Below are 15,877 nucleotides of genomic sequence, written 5' to 3'. Positions count from 1 at the left end.
CTTTGAATTGGATTATGTTGACAAAAAAGTGATTTTTTGAGAGCTTTCTTAAGAAAAGGAAAGACAAAAAACGTTATACCTTAAATACCCATATGATCATACTCGTATCATTCTAATAACTCCTGTACCGGGATGAGCTGCATTCCGTGAGAGAGGTATGGAGAGATGACGCCCATCGCTTGATATTTGAGCTCATCATGCCCAACGGGAATGATGAGCCCAACTATAGTCATCTACAGTATGTGCTGGTCGGATTCAACACCCAACCACGGGCCCCCAACGGACCAATCTGTGCCTTGTTGCAGCAGTCATTTGCTTTCTTGTTGTCACTTTATCTCCCCCTGTAGGCGGCAGAGACAGATGTTTTAAGGGTGGAATGGCTTGGTACATAGTAAGAATAGATACATTTCAAAGAGTTGTCATTCTAGGACAAACCCAGACTCATTACATCAATTATGGTTCTACTACTTTTATGCACCAGGGTACGGCTACTTTTTATGTTTACATCATTCTCACCAGATTCACAGACCATTGGGTGGGGGGTGTTTGTGTGTGGCCATGACAATCTCAATCTTCCTATCGTATTTCACAAAAATATCTGTTGCTGTAATGGCTGTAATAAGTTCTTTATTTATTCAACCACAATGCATAAGACCAACAATTACCACTTGCACATCATATAGAGAAGGGGAATATCACATACTTTGTGTGTCCATATGTGAAATATTATGATTCACACAAGCACATACTAACACACATATTATACTTAGCTCACATGTCACAGATCTGAAATAGACTACACACCATTACGACTGGTTAAAAGGGCAAAATTGCTGCCACCAAGTCTTGAACAAGGCTTGGTAGGAAATCTTGTACTGTCCCTCTTCAGCGTTGGATACTTGAAACAGATGACCCTAGACATCATGGGCCTTAATCCTGCTAGTGGCCAACTTGGTTCCAAACAGCAGCTGTGTTCGGGGACCTGAATGCAGTTCCCAATAATAAGAACCAAGATGGCTATTGGGGGATCGTGGCAATGGTCATCTTGTCATCTTGTGGTTTAAACATATTTACAATTATAACAGTTAACAGATCCTCACCCATGTTATTAAATATATCCTAGCACAGACGCTATGCAAAATGTTTCTCATGTCACAACAGAGAGCTACTGGAATGGTGAAACTTAGAATACTTTCTAGACACTTCACTTACACAATATTGCCATTAGAATTAGAAAAAAAAATTTACACATATAGTCCACATATCTGTAGTGATATTTGAAATTAGCAAAAATGTAATTGTGCATTCCCAATTAAACAAAAAAAATAACTAAAATGCATAACAAATGAGCAAAAACGTAATTGTGCATTCCCAATTAAATAACAAAAAAACTAAAATGCATAACATTTTACAATTTCATTTCTTGTGTTTAGATTTAATTAATCATTGCGATAACTTAAAGCTTGGTCAGTTTAGCAACCTAATAGTTGAAGAATAACAGCTTTTTGGTTTGTAGTGTAAGTAATTAATAAAATCTGAAAAAAATTAACAAAATTCTGTCAACATCAAAACATTAGCATTGAGGAGGGAGGGGAATTGGGATTGTGCAAGATCCAGGAAGGAACTCTAATATTTACCATACATACATACATAACATATATACAATTTTGGTCATAATATGAAGTATATAATGACAGAGTGCTCATTTCACCAGAACAATATAGTTTTTCATCCATATAATACTCAAATCCTTACAAAAAATTAACATACATGTTAGCTTATTAGTGTAAAATGTAAAAGATGATGGCTTTGCCAACAGAGTGGACTCTATCTTCATATTCAAAATGTATCATCGTACACTGCCCATTTTGTCTGCAGCTGTCTCCACCTGCACTGGGAGGAAACTAGGTGTGGGCCTGGGACGGTTCCATGAGGAACTCCTCCAGGACAGCGATGATCCTGCAGGCTTCAGGCAGGTCGCTGTGTTCCGCCTTGGCGTTCTGCAGCAGCACGTCACCGTTGCCGCAGCCCTGGAGGAACTGGCAGCAACGGAAAAGGGCATAATGGCTCATCTCTGCTTGCCGGATGAAGCGCTTCAGGCTGTTCATGTCTTGAATGGCCTGCAGAGGTGTAAAGGGGGGGGGGGGGGAGTACAGCTTTACACAGGGACCTTGTGCTCAGTCTGAACAGTTGAATGTAGATCCACGTCGAAGGATTCAGCGTCTATGTGGCCTCCCCTACAAGTATGTAAGAGCTCCAACAGTCCTATGAGATCCGAAGGAGCCTTCTACTCTGGAACTTTCTACTAATGAACGCCCAAGCAAGCAACAACGCTTGCTTGGGCAAACAATGAGGTGGAGACGTTCCTCTGCATTCTATGATGTCACGATGTTTACGTAGCTGCCGCGGCGATCGACATCCGGCCTACCATAAAGGGTACTGTCGGCGGTGGAAACGCGACCTCGGAACTGAGCTGGGCTATACCTCCCTACCGGACTGAGGCGAACCGAACCTTGCCGCACCCTGCAGTGGAAACGCGGCATAACTGTCTGGCTGCGCGGACTACATATGAAGCTTGAAACCATCCCAGACAAGCACATTGTGAGCTTCCTAATGGAGATGCTGAGTAACCGCAGCTTTCAGCTACACACCTGCAATGGCCTAAGCAGGAGGGTGAGAAAGCTCAAGAACGGTGTCCCACAAGGCTCAATGCTGGCATCTATGCGGTTCAACATCTACATCCACGACCTACCAGCAAAATGAACATCATGGTTGACAAAACCCCGCTACAGTACCAGCCCTTCCTCACAATACTTGGCATAAAGCTTGACAGAACACAGTCATTCAGACAAAACCTGGATACCTGGATACGGCCGAGGCATAGACAACCTCCCGTGCGTTGAATACTGTGCTCCGGTCTGGTGCTGTAGCCGTCACGTCAACAAGCTGGAAACTGCCCTTAACACCGCCCTACAGACTGTCTCCAGATGCCTACGAGCCACTCCAACCAACCAACTGCCCTTCTCTGAGGAATCGCTCCTGCAGAGGTCAGGCGAGAAGGAGCAATGCTGGCCCTCGCTCGAAAGCGCAGGCGAGTGAATCCAAGCTCCCACACAAAATCGCAACAGAGATTTTGGCACATGCGCCTCAAGTCCCGGCACCCCTTTCCTTCACACGCCCAAGAACTGCTCCGCACAACACCAGCCGACACCTCCAAGGCTGCCCGGGTCAAGGCGAAATGGAGGGACCATTGGAAGGCAGCGGAACCATCTCCCCTCACAGACGTTTCTGGCCAGCACCTGCCCCGAAAGCAGTATACCGCCTGAGGCCAGATGTGGGACGCTTCGGGGAAGCAATGCTGAAGTGGGGTATCGCGGACAGCGCCAAATACCAGTCCGGAGACCAACAACAAACTGTGGAACATATTAAAAAAAGTTCTCTAAACACCGTGCCCGAACGGCGAATGTGGTCTAATTTTCCTTGATCATAGGACACTGGACTGGCTAGCCTCAACAGAGCTGAAGGTCTAAGGACATCAACCAGAAGGATTCAAACCAACCCTCCCCGTTAGCTCTGATACCTTGCAGAAGATTTGGCACGATAATGTTAGAAGTTATTATTAAGAAATGTATTTAAGTGAAACATTTATGAAGTAACTTTTTTAACTTTATAATTCACAAAAATGAACTCAAAATTAAAGTGATCCCACCTTGAGTTTGAAGTTCTCAAGTATCTGTCTGAGAAGGAAGGGATTACAAGTCTCCGCAGCGTTAAGGAATGCCTGGATCCAGTCATCACAGAAGCGGTTACTAACTGGAGAAGAGAGCAACAATCTGAGATATAAATCCTGGACATTAAAAATAGTTACAATTATTCATAGTGCACTCAAACAGTAAAATATATATCGTTGTGATTGGAATAGATGTATGCAAAATGTGTGGTAGGTGCTAGGTGTGAAACAGTTCACAGTATGATTCTGTCATGGTACAGTTTTGATACATTGATCAAAAAATACCAAAATAGTTCAAACAATACTTCCAGCATTAATAATTATCACTACACAAAATCTGCTTTGAATGCTTTTCAACAAAGGAACAAAAGGCTATTTCCCTCTGAGTCAGAGCAATGGATGAGGATGCTTGTGGAGGTGATCTGAGGGCTGCTGCTGCCTACCCGTGTTGGATAGTGTGGGGGGGGTGGTGGAGCAGTCGATGACCAGGTCGGCCGGGGGCTCCTCAGACATGGCCTTACACAGGGACGTTGTGGCCTCTTGCTGGGAGAGCCCCTGCAAGCTGGCCGCCTTAATGAACCTGAGGGGGAAGGCAGAGAGGAACCAAGGTTGGACTGCCACTAACCATTATCTTCATAGTTGATTATATACAACCATTCTTTTTTTTCCACATTAACCCCCCCCCCAAAATAAATAGCATTAATAAAAATTGCATAAATTGTCAAACAGTTAGATATGTTTTCGCCTCATGCTGTTACCCTGCCAGAGCCCTGTCTCTGACCCCCCCTTTTAGTTGATTATGTGTATTCACATTCATCCTGTTATCAACCCCTCCCTGCCAAACATAGGTCTCTATCTATCCACTGCTCACGAGGAGTTCATCGAACAATTTATGTGCACTTCATCCTGTTCTCATCCTCGTCCCTGCCAGACCTCTGTCTCCAACCTCAAATGTCCCTTCTTCTGTCTTACGGCCCAACAACAGATCCACCACAGACCAACAGGTCGGGGGCCCATCATGGGAGAATAATTTGAGAGCACGCAGGTTTAAAACGCAGAAAGAGAAAAGGGAAGGACTCTTGATTATCGTGATTATTTTGGGTACGTGTTAGGAGTCTGTTGAACGAAGAATTGACTGGTATTTTTCGAAGGTCTGAAAACTTTATGTCTTAAATGTGCTTGCTTTATACGACTGGCCGCCAAAAAATCAATTAATAATAAGTGTTATAATATAAGCAGCAAATGTTTGATATTGGTCCTTCATAATTGACTAGGAACACTTATTTGTTCATTAAATATTTAAGATGACATCACTACTGGACCCCTTATGCCTCCCATTAACATTCTGGTTGTAGTTATTACTCTAGTATAGTAGTACTATTTTACTGCTTGGTTTATCATTATAATGTTGTTATCCTTTGTTTTTTGATATTTTGCAATGGTGATTTAGTTTCTTTGACTATTACTGTAACTAACAAAATGAATTAACTTTTCTAACTTCACCTGATATAGCTTACCCTGTATGGTTATTGAATATATTATAATACTCAGAAACTCACATAAATATAACTGAATGTATAATAATTTAAAGTGTTAAGTGTCAACTAACTCACCTGGCGATGTCCTTCTTCGTCCTTTCATCTGATTTGACCTCAACATGGGTGTGACTCAAAGCCTGAATACAGCAGGAACATTTGAATGCAACGAATATTATGCAATGATAAGTAGGAGTGGGCGAAGGTATGGTACAATATAAAATGCATTCCCGTGATAATCTCAGAAATCCCTCTTACTGTGATACATTCTAAAAGTTGTATCTTTTCGACGTTACGGGGCCCAACTCTGAGGTATCCCCTAAAAACCGTCAATGAGAATCGATTGTTTTAATCCCATCCAAAGCAACGGCCAACATTCTGACCTTCTCTACACGAGTCAGAGTGATGCGGCTATCCATGATTGACAGTTACATTCTGGGAACCCAATTGGAATAGCGAGAAAGAAAAGACCGTGGTTGTGGGTCGTGATGGAATATTGTAGAGGGAGGCCTGGGGACTCACAGCGTGAAGCAGGAAGCTGATACTGCTCTGGACCAGCTGGACCACACGATGGATGTGCAGCACCGACTCTTCGTACCACTTACTGAGATACGGACGGATCTCTGTCTCCAGGTTAGTGAGCTGTTCCCAGCAGAGAAATAAGGAGAAATAACAATCATCAACCATAAATCGTCACTTGGGAGGTTCAGATTATTTACAGTGCGCCGTGCAGCCTTTTTTTTACCAATCTGATGCGTTTCCATACCTCAGGGGTTTGTAGGCAGCTTTGTAGGCCTTGGACATACTTATCCAGCTCTTGTCTAAATGTGTGTTAAGTCAAGAAAAGGAAGCGTACGTGTGTTTGACAAGTCAATACTTAATACATGCAAGGCAAGACAAGACGTCTCACAGTAGTTACAAGCATGTGAACGCTAATATTACACGGGATCATGCACGAGCAGACACACAACAATGGGGCAAGGATATAGATTGAGCCCCTTCTCCGAGCCCCCCATGAAGCAGATGACATAGCCATTGCCTTCGGCGTCAGGCTGATCTGGGGAGTGCTCCTGCTCCAGGAGACAGCAATAGCAGCCCACGTTCTGCTCTGGGACGCTGGCCATAAAAACAGAGAAAGAAGGAGATATTACACACACATCTAGTGTTACGCAGGGGCCGGTGTGAGGCAAGTGAGGCAATAAAACATGATTGAACAGCAGAGTCCACAGTCTGTAGATTGTGCACAGGGTATTTATTTTCAGCACTCAAAACAATTTCATAATTTCGATCGCATTCAGATGTAATCTTTGTTCTGATCTAAGATCTGAATGTGGAATGGAATTTTTCCTCCTTCAGACTCTATCGGACCAAATAGCTAACTATATTCGACTAGATAGTAAGCCCAGTTCTTACACTTTTAAGTAAAAGAGATGATATGAGAGGACTGTGGAATGAAATAATTAAGGCTGGGATTGTTGGCCTTTGTCCTGTGTTATGTGACGCCATTCAAACCATGCTCATCTTTTTTTATTGCGCAACCTATTCTATTTCGCCTTTGTGCGCACTTCCTTTCATTGGATGATATTGAATTCAGTGAACAATCTTTTCTTCTTCTGTTACATGTGGATCCCGGGCAGAAAGACTAAGGCCCAATCCCATTTCAACCCCTAACCCCTTACCCTTACCCCTCCCCCTTGTTTTGAAGGGGTAAGGGGGAGGGGTAAGGGGAAGGGGAAGGGGAAGGGGAAAGGGGTATAAATGGGATTAGCCCTCAAGAGCATTTTCAGCCAATGGGGATCCTCTAATAAACAAACCAAGAAAGCAATCGAGGTCACCTGATATCCACAGTGGCTATGTTGCCCATGCCCTCCAGCAGGGCCCCCTTGCTCAGCCTCCTGGAGATGTAGCAGCGGAGCTCAGGCTCCGCCTCCGGCGGCAGGCTGCTGTCCACCAGGCTCAAGCTGTGTGTTTGGGGAGGGACACAAGACGGTATTATGTTACTATGGTTACGGCAAGCCAGCGCTTGGTGACGAACCGGGAGCAGTATGAGGAATTTTCGCAGCCAGTCAAGTCAAACGACGAGGCGGACGAGAATGGAAGACCAATTCACAAGCACACCAAGGTCACGATACCATAACACGGAACGATTACACACGGAACGATAACACATGTGATGACTGAGACCCGCACAGCCCTTGTGTCCCCAATGTGTTCCTAATTATGACATCATCATTAAGATGTGTGTGTGATTGGATGTTCATTTTTGCTGCAAGGCACAGACACAAAGGCATCGTTTTCACAAGTCACACATTATGGAATCTAATGGAGAAGTCACACAGACTGGACGAGCTCTTGGAAATATTATGAGAGCGTGGTAGCATAGTAGTGTAGAAAAAACAACAAGCACAGCCATGACGTCAAATTAGGAGGCAAAACAATCAGCTTGACAAACAGAATGGATGATTCCAATCTTGATTGGTTTCCTGTGGTAGCAGCATGTATAGACCACGGAACGACCATGGACAGCGAGGAAAACCGGTCGGCGGTTTCCTTGGTTACCTAAAGTCGTCCTGACTGGTGGTGGAGTCTGCTCTTCTCTTGTTCCATGCAACACTTTCCTCAGATGTCTCAGATCTAAGACAATTCAGTTATTTCACAGTCGATGGAATAACATTGGAGATTGCAATGTGTGGATTGTTCTGTGGGTCAAATATGTTGAAATGTAGGCCCAAAACATGTAAAACGTGTGTGCACATGTGCTCCTCACTAACAGCAAGCAGAAAAGCAAGGCAAACACTGCCTTGGATAGTATTGTACAGCTAAACGACGTGATCAAAGACATCCACTATGTTGTTGGAATGCATTCGAGCACAAAATCTGCATTATGCTTATGTAAAAAAAAATCTTGAATTTTAACGGTTACCTGGTGCCTTGATATAGATAGATGGCATAGTAACAGTTCAGCTGTGTCTTCTGGTTATAGCCTGCAATGTCATCGCTGTCAAAGTCATCTCGCTCCTCTACATCAATTGAATCTTGGAAGGAAGAGGTCTGAGACGTAAACATGGCTGGATTTGGCTAACAGGTACGCTGTTAAATTACGTGTTAACTGACAGGTGAAACGTGCTCAATTATGAATGAGCTGTCTACGTGAGTTTTGTAGATATAATTACGACACTAGTGCATCTCTTAGTAAATAGACTGTGATGTTTTGCAGAAGATGCGGTCCGCGCATGCGTCTTAATGTCTCGATCACAGTGTCCGACTGTAATATTGACTGTAGTCATTGGTTCCACCACAAACATTTGCATGGATAATTTACATTCGTGAAGCGCAATGTTTTAGGAATTGAAATACACTTAAATATGCTCTTTTAATTCTTATCAACTCCAAGATGTGCAGAAAAGTATAGATAATTATTGTCTGGTTCTTATCTCATGCAATATTTCAATTTCAGTCTTCAGTAAAGGCGCGTTCATGGTCCTGGTGATAACGAGACGCCTCGTCAGTGATGACGCTCACGCTTGTTCCCGACAGCGACCGTTCATGTGCACTGCTTTGGGAATATATGCAAACGGTTACAACGTCAATCAATAGTAAAGTATGTTATATGATGGTTGATTCTTTTATATTAAGTAAAACTTTCATGTTCCGCCATTGATGTTAATTATTTTAGTCTATGCTATTTCTGATGACATGTTTCACAGTTATGAATGGTTTCTTCTCCACATAATGAACAACACCATATAAGGTTTTATGATTTTGTAGATAAGTTGAAGACTACAAACATGGCCACTTTGCAATTTTCGCTAAAGCCAAGACAATAGGTTAACCTTGGTAAATTAGAACATGTAGGTGGGGCTTATTTGATAGGGGGTGGATCGATAGTGTTTAAATGTGGTCGAGAGTGTGTAAATGTGGGCGAGAGTGTTTAAATGTGGTCGATAGTGTTTAAATGTGGTCGATAGTGTTTAAATGTGGTCGATAGGGTTTACATGTTTAAATGTGGTCGATAGTGTTTAATTGTGGTTGATAGTGTTTAAATGTGGTCGATAGGGTTTACATGTTTAAATGTGGTCCATAGTGTTTAAATGTGGTCCATAGTGTTTAAATGTGGGCGATAGTGTTTAAATGTGGGCGATAGTGTTTACATGTGGTCGATAGTGTTTACATGTGGTCGATAGTGTTTACATGTGGTCCATAGTGTTTAAATATGGTCCATAGTGTTTAAACGTGGTCGATAGTGTTTACATGTGGTCGATATTGCTTAAATGTGATCGACAGTGTTTAAATATGGTAGATAGTGTTTAAATGTTCTTTTCCCTCACTCTCCACCTCATCCCTAACTCTCCACCTCAAGCTGGTGTGTAGTGAGCGTTCTGGCGCCAATTGGCTGCCGTGCATCACCCAACTGGGGGCTACATATTGGTGGTGGTTAGTGAGGTCCCCCCTTCACTTTAGGCGTCTTTGAGTGTTATTAATTATTATTATTTTTCATGTTTAACCTCTGTTTTCCTTTTATTCCTAGTCTGTTTTACATAGTTTTGAATGATGACTATATGCTCTGTAAGGTGACCTTGGGTGTCTTGAAAGGCGCCTCTAAATTAAATGTATTATTATTATTATTATTATTTAGCATTCCGCCCACTCCCGATATAAACAGTTTGTTTACCTGTGTTCGAGAGATGCTTCATGAACCACGTCCAGAAGGCAAGCTTGTTTACCTTGTGTCTCTGTTAGAATAAACCACGTTTTTAACATTTACCACTCTCCGAGTCATGCCTTGCCCGAGACCATACCACAAAGGTTCAATATAGTTTTTCATCACCATGTTCATGCGCGTCACTAGTAAACCACACGTCACCAACTGGGCAACTCTGTTATCAAAATCTGGCCCCAGTTGCAGAACGGTAGTAGAATCATAACAGCGTCATGAGGTGTCGTTCACGAGAACTTTCCGATGTCACGAAAATGAAAGAACAAGAAGTAAATTAAGCCTTGGTGCTGGTATCCTTTTGACGCCTTGTGATCTGATATAGACAGTGTTTGTAATAACGCTGTTTAAAAGAACAGCGTTAGGTAACGCTGTTATTTTTTCAGTAACGGGTAATCTAACAAATTACTGTTTCCGTCATCACAACGCCGTTACCGTTACTGAATGTTAATGCGGTGCATTACTATGAATTGATTGAATAAAAACACCAACCCTGGCTCCGCACACGAGATAAGCAATTATGATTGTCCAATTATCGGAGCCAGTGTTTTTACACACAAGCCAGGACACGCGCGCTTCAAACACACACACACACACACACACACACACACACACACACACACACACACACACACACACACACACACACACACACACACACACACACACACACACACACACACACACACGCTTCGATGAAGCAGCAGAAATGGCGAGTCTGACGAAAAGTTGGCATTTTCAAGGTGGAGATATAAGCACTACTTCAAATTCATTGAGGTCAAAGGCAAGAACGTGGATGTAAACAACTCTAATTTAATGAAGCATCTCACAATGACACACGCATCTACAAAGCTAGTGGCCAAAAACACCGATACCTACCACCACAAATTCTTTGACATATATGTCAAAGAATTTGTGTAAAAAAAAAGTTGCTATATATAGCAACTTTTCTTTTTACAGTAACGCAAATAGTTACTTTCCCTGGTAACTAGTTACTTTATTTATATAGCAATATAGTTACTAACTCAGTTACTTTTTGGAACAAGTAGTGAGTAACTATAACTAATTAGTTTTTTAAAGTAACGTTCCCAACACTGGATGTGAATATATTAGTTTTCTCAATAAGTTACAGCTTTTCTACAGGTTCTATTTAAGGGAAATGTCTTCCCTGTCGTCATTTTGTTAAACAAGCCAATACCGCGCCAGGGGGAAAAGCCAGCTTGGTGATTGGCTGCGTCAAAAACGTATCAGAAGCAGAAAGAAATGTATTGCTCTTCTCCAGACCCTTCTGTAGGGCGAACTCAAATCGCCGGCCGAATGTGCCGGGCTACCAAGTCTAGAGTAACGTAGGATCCAGCAATCAACCGTTGGTCAGCTTGTAGGGGTGCTCTTCAGAGGCTGTTGATTGCACTTCCAATGTTTATATTCCAATTGATTGAAACCATTGTTTTTATTGAACATTGATTTACTGAATTAAACATTAAATAAACATTGATTCATTCATTTTCTTTCTTTGTAAACGTTTATATTCCATGCCAGTGGCACAATATTTATACGGTTCTAGGTTGATATAGGCCAAATATTAATAATTTTGCGCTTTCCAAGACAGCCCAAGCGCTTTACATAATGTGTGTGTGTGTGTGTGTGTGTGTGTGTGTGTGTGTGTGTGTGTGTGTGTGTGTGTGTGTGTGTGTGTGTGTGTGTGTGTGTGTGTGTGTGTGTGTGTGTGTGTGTGTGTGTGTGTGTGTGTGTGTGTGTGTGTGTGACTGATTAATGCTAAGTAAGTTCAGGTGTGCAATTGAAAGCCTGCTTGTCATCTTGTCTGATTGTTCAGTATAAATAGCCTGAGCAGCGGATACTTAAATCAAGTAGGTTGCAGAAGAGTGTCTGGTCCCCAACTTCAAGCAGCTTAACTGTTAACTTAAGTGTTAAGTTTGATTTACAGGATGAAGACCTCCACACCTTTCTTGCTCCTTACTTTACTGTCCTCTGCAATCTGCATACCACCGTCTCTTGCCCTTCATCCTCTGGAGGGCAAACAAACGTTCACCCAGCAAGAAACGTTCAACGGAAAAGGTGAACACGTTGAAACTGTTGCAGTGTCGTGCTATCCGGACTTAATGGAAATCACCGTGAAAGCTGACATGTTTGAAATCGGAGCTCCAATTCAGCCGGCTGAGCTGCGTCTCGGCGTGGTCTATGGCCATGCCTGCAGCGCTCTGGAGTCATCCAAGGAAGAGTACAAAATTGTCGTTGGACTTTCAGACTGCGGAACCAAGCACTGGGTTAGCATAAACTTAAATGTATGTATGTGTTTGTTTTTGTAATGGGCACATACAATGAATAACTTTCTTGGCTTTCCACAGATGACTGAGAGTGCCCTGGTCTACACAAACCTTCTCATCTACACTCCTGCGACGTCTGAAGACGGTCTGATCCGAATGGAGGAGGCAGTTATTCCAATTGAGTGCCATTATAAAAGGTCTACATCTCTGCTCCTCTACCATGACTCATTAGCTAACATGTTGTAGGCCTACCCTGTAAAGGCATTTCTTTGTTCTGATTCCCCAGGAAGTACAGCTTGTCCAGTTCACCTCTCCAACCTACCTGGATCCCGTTCATCGCCACTCAATCAGCTGTGGAAACCCTTGACTTCAACCTCAGGGTCATGACAAGTGTGTTCTTTTGGGTGTCATTTTATATAAATGTCATGGTTGGCTGCTGTTTACTATTCTGTAGTCTTTTACAAAAAGACTTGACTTGAGATCCATGTCATTAAGGAACGCTTTAGTCGTTAGTTCAGGCTTCCTCAAGTACCATTGCTCGGGGATATCTCACCAGTACTAATTTCATTAGGAGGCAAACAGCCTAGCCCCTACATTATCCTATCCCACTTGGTCTTTGTCAGCCCTTGCAAGTTTACTTGTGTTTGTAGGTGACTGGCTGCATGAGAGGAGCTCCAACGTGTTCCACCTCAGCGAGCCCATCTGCCTGGAGGCATCCATCAGGGTGGGCAATCACATGGACCTCAGGGTGTTCATGAGCAGCTGTGTGGCCACGCTGTACCCCGCCAGGGACTCCACTCCCCGATACGACTTCATTGAAAACAACGGGTGAGTGCCTGAGAACTTTCAATCTTGAACTTTAAAACGACACCCAGAGATTCAACTCGTGACTGGAGATCGTGGTCGGTCTTAGGTGCCTGATGGACTCTCAGCTGCAGGGTGCCCACTCCCAGTTCCTCCCCAGGACCCAGGATAACAAGCTTCGCATGGTCATCGATGCCTTCAGATTTCACCAGGAAGAACAGGGAGAAGTAAGACGTCAAACATTTAGCATGCTAAATTAAGTCTTGGTAGTTTGCAAATGTTAATCTCTACAGTAATTGACTACTCTCCACAGCTCTACATTACATGCCAGCTAACTGCTACACCCGTAACTGTTGATGCTGAGAAACCAATGCTGCAAACCAAGGCGTGCACTTACATGAACGGAAGGCAAGCCTAATCTGATCCCGTTGCCCGCTGTATACTGTGCACTTAAAAAAGTGAAAAGATTGTAAAATGTTTTGCTTTTTTTTAAGATGGCGCTCTGCTGATGGCAATGACTACTTATGCGGCGCTTGTGGTGGGCAGAATGAGATCGGTCAACCCCGGAGCTATGGTGCTTTTCGTCCTCTTATTCATGCAAACTCTGCAGCGTCCAGCTCCTGGAAGAGTGGCTTGAAAGAACAAGGTATAAAACATGCTTTTCTACAAAAAGCTTCTGATTAAACTTTACATATGGTTCTGAAACTATTCATTGGGGTATTTGTCCAGTGTATGACGATGAAGAACGTGTGGGTCCCATCCTGGTGTTGCCAACCAAGAAAAGTGGCTACATCCCTAAAGAGGATGTCCCTACCATCATCTCCAAAATGGGAAGCTCTGTTTTCCACGGAAGCCAGTGGAGGAGTGGCATGGCCCCAAAGATGGGCATGGGGTCTAAAAAGGGTAAGAATCCGAAAGATCAAATGAACAGAGGTTGTATCTTGAACTCGGCCCTACAAATTGCCTTGCATCTATTTTTCTGTTGCAGATCTAGACGAAGGACTGGTACCTGAGCGTTTGCTGCCGTCATTTGAACAGAGAGTCCACAAGGAGTTGAACAAAACAGAGAAATATGTCACTACTAAACAAGGTACAGTAAATAAAGGGCTGATTGAGGTTTTGGAATTAGCAATATTTTTGCTATAATGAGTTGTAATCTTCTTCTTTATGGCAGAAGAGGATAAGACCAGTGGTGATGATGAAGCTGTGACTACAGCTGATGTGGCACAGAAGGCGACTACTCTACCTAGCGTGCCCTCGGACCTGCCAAAGCCTGAAACACAAGTCCCCCAGCCTGAAGGCCGGGCTGAGTACAAGAATATGACAATGATGGCCCAGCAAACCGAAGAGCAGAAACTTCTAGAGGAAAAGAAACCCAAAAAATAAACATTAAATTGACTCCATTCATGATTTATATTTTTCTGTCCAGTTTCTGCTGCACTTGCCTTTCACCAGGTCTTTATATATATTTCTGTTGTATCACTACAGTCAACTAGACAAGCCGAGATGGGTCATTTTAAGGGCACTTTTATGTTTGGTTGGTTGCAGACTATTTTGACAACTGTTGCAAGTGAGTCATTTATAGGTGGGTTTTACGGTCATGGATGTTGGTAGGAGCCCTGACTGCTCCGAGTGGTACCTTTGCTGCTGCTCCTTAAAGTACCGGCAGGTGTATTGACATTTAATCCAAAATGTATTCGGAATGGCTCTAAAGTGTGTACAAACAAAATGGATGCTTGGGTACTATATTTAAATGCTCATGTTAATCCTGAACTAAACTAATTGGACGTAAACTGCACTAAAGTTTGGTTCTAGAGTTAGGATCTCCTTTTACTTTTGGGGTCCTTATTCTCAATACAAGCCAAGAGCCACCTTTGGTCAGAGCTCTCCAGATGTGAGCCTAGGGTTACTTTTGATGGGCGACAGACCTAGAATGAGGCCAGAACAGGGTCCAGATTCCTCTAATACTACCCCAGGAGTACCTCAATCCCAGGACGGTGCCCACAGTCCCAGGAGATGAGGATTGCCCAATTTGTAATGGCTTTATCATGATTGTGCTCCTGACAAAGTCAACCACCCTATTTACATTTAAAAAATAATAATTCACTACCGGTTCTTGGTGGCTTCATGTTTTTAGACTGCTTTTGAAACAAGGTAGCACAGTGCATGTCATTGGCTAGTATTTAAACTTCGTGGTTTTTAAAGCTTTCAACTACAGAACCTTAACACTTGTCTTTCTTAATGTGATAAAATCAAACTGACATACGGATGAAGATTAATCGTTATGTATCTCGGTACAGTCTAACAATTAGTTGAAAAGTGAGCAGTAAACATGTTCATTAAAAGATGATGGTTGTGGAAAATTGGTTTAAAATAAAACGTAAGAGTTATTGGTATGAAGGCACACCTGTAGGTGTGGAGGATCATTAGATTCTCTAAAGGCCAAAGTTGGCATTGAGTCAGATGGAAAGAAGCTTACTATATAAACAACTTGACAGCCCATGTTATGATGTTCAGATGTCTGCCAGAGCGGACATCGAATCCTTCATTCGAAATCACAACATCGATAAACCATCAACATGAACGTTTCAATGACGTTAAAAGCTCTCCACCTCAACCGTCACCGAGGTGGAGTTAAACTGGGCAGATGCAATGATGCTACGGCACCCGTTGCAGCGCAGATTCAGCGGGCGGCATAGGCTCTCCTCTGCCAAACCCCGGAGTCAGTCCGAGCCCTGGGGGTGGGGCAGGGACCACCTCCATCGGGGCCCCCACCAGGTTCTGCTGGTGGGGCAGTAGCAGCTTAATA

The 15,877-nt window shown here is 43.1% G+C and overlaps 2 protein-coding genes across 3 annotated transcripts; one reads left to right on the top strand and one right to left on the bottom strand.

Moving 5' to 3' along the window:
- Positions 1–587: 587 nt before the first annotated feature.
- Positions 588–8,542, bottom strand: c2h17orf75 (chromosome 2 C17orf75 homolog). 2 transcript variants are annotated; one of them, XM_056580530.1, is made up of 10 exons: positions 8,189–8,542; positions 7,825–7,899; positions 7,101–7,226; positions 6,253–6,381; positions 6,032–6,092; positions 5,788–5,907; positions 5,344–5,405; positions 4,174–4,310; positions 3,710–3,813; positions 588–2,120 (listed from the first exon to the last, which is right to left on the bottom strand). In XM_056580530.1, exons 1-10 carry the CDS (start codon positions 8,329–8,331, stop codon positions 1,905–1,907), a joined length of 1,173 nt encoding a protein of 390 aa, XP_056436505.1. In that variant the 5' UTR covers positions 8,332–8,542; the 3' UTR covers positions 588–1,904. The 2 variants fall into 2 exon arrangements, with proteins under 2 accessions (XP_056436505.1, XP_056436512.1); XM_056580537.1 differs by lacking the exon at positions 7,825–7,899.
- Positions 8,543–11,829: 3,287 nt separating this feature from the next.
- Positions 11,830–14,809, top strand: LOC130402998 (zona pellucida sperm-binding protein 3-like). Its single transcript, XM_056607094.1, has 10 exons — positions 11,830–12,264; positions 12,346–12,461; positions 12,551–12,654; positions 12,915–13,092; positions 13,178–13,295; positions 13,382–13,476; positions 13,563–13,714; positions 13,798–13,971; positions 14,057–14,158; positions 14,243–14,809. Exons 1-10 carry the CDS (start codon positions 11,926–11,928, stop codon positions 14,452–14,454), a joined length of 1,590 nt encoding a protein of 529 aa, XP_056463069.1. The 5' UTR covers positions 11,830–11,925; the 3' UTR covers positions 14,455–14,809.
- The last annotated feature ends 1,068 nt before the right edge of the window (positions 14,810–15,877 follow it).

This window comes from Gadus chalcogrammus, chromosome 2, assembly GCF_026213295.1.
Source record: "Gadus chalcogrammus isolate NIFS_2021 chromosome 2, NIFS_Gcha_1.0, whole genome shotgun sequence".
In the NCBI taxonomy this organism is placed as follows: Eukaryota; Metazoa; Chordata; class Actinopteri; order Gadiformes; family Gadidae; genus Gadus; species Gadus chalcogrammus.
The sequence above is the reverse complement of the archived record's forward strand: the minus strand, read 5'-3'. Positions and strand labels throughout refer to the sequence as shown.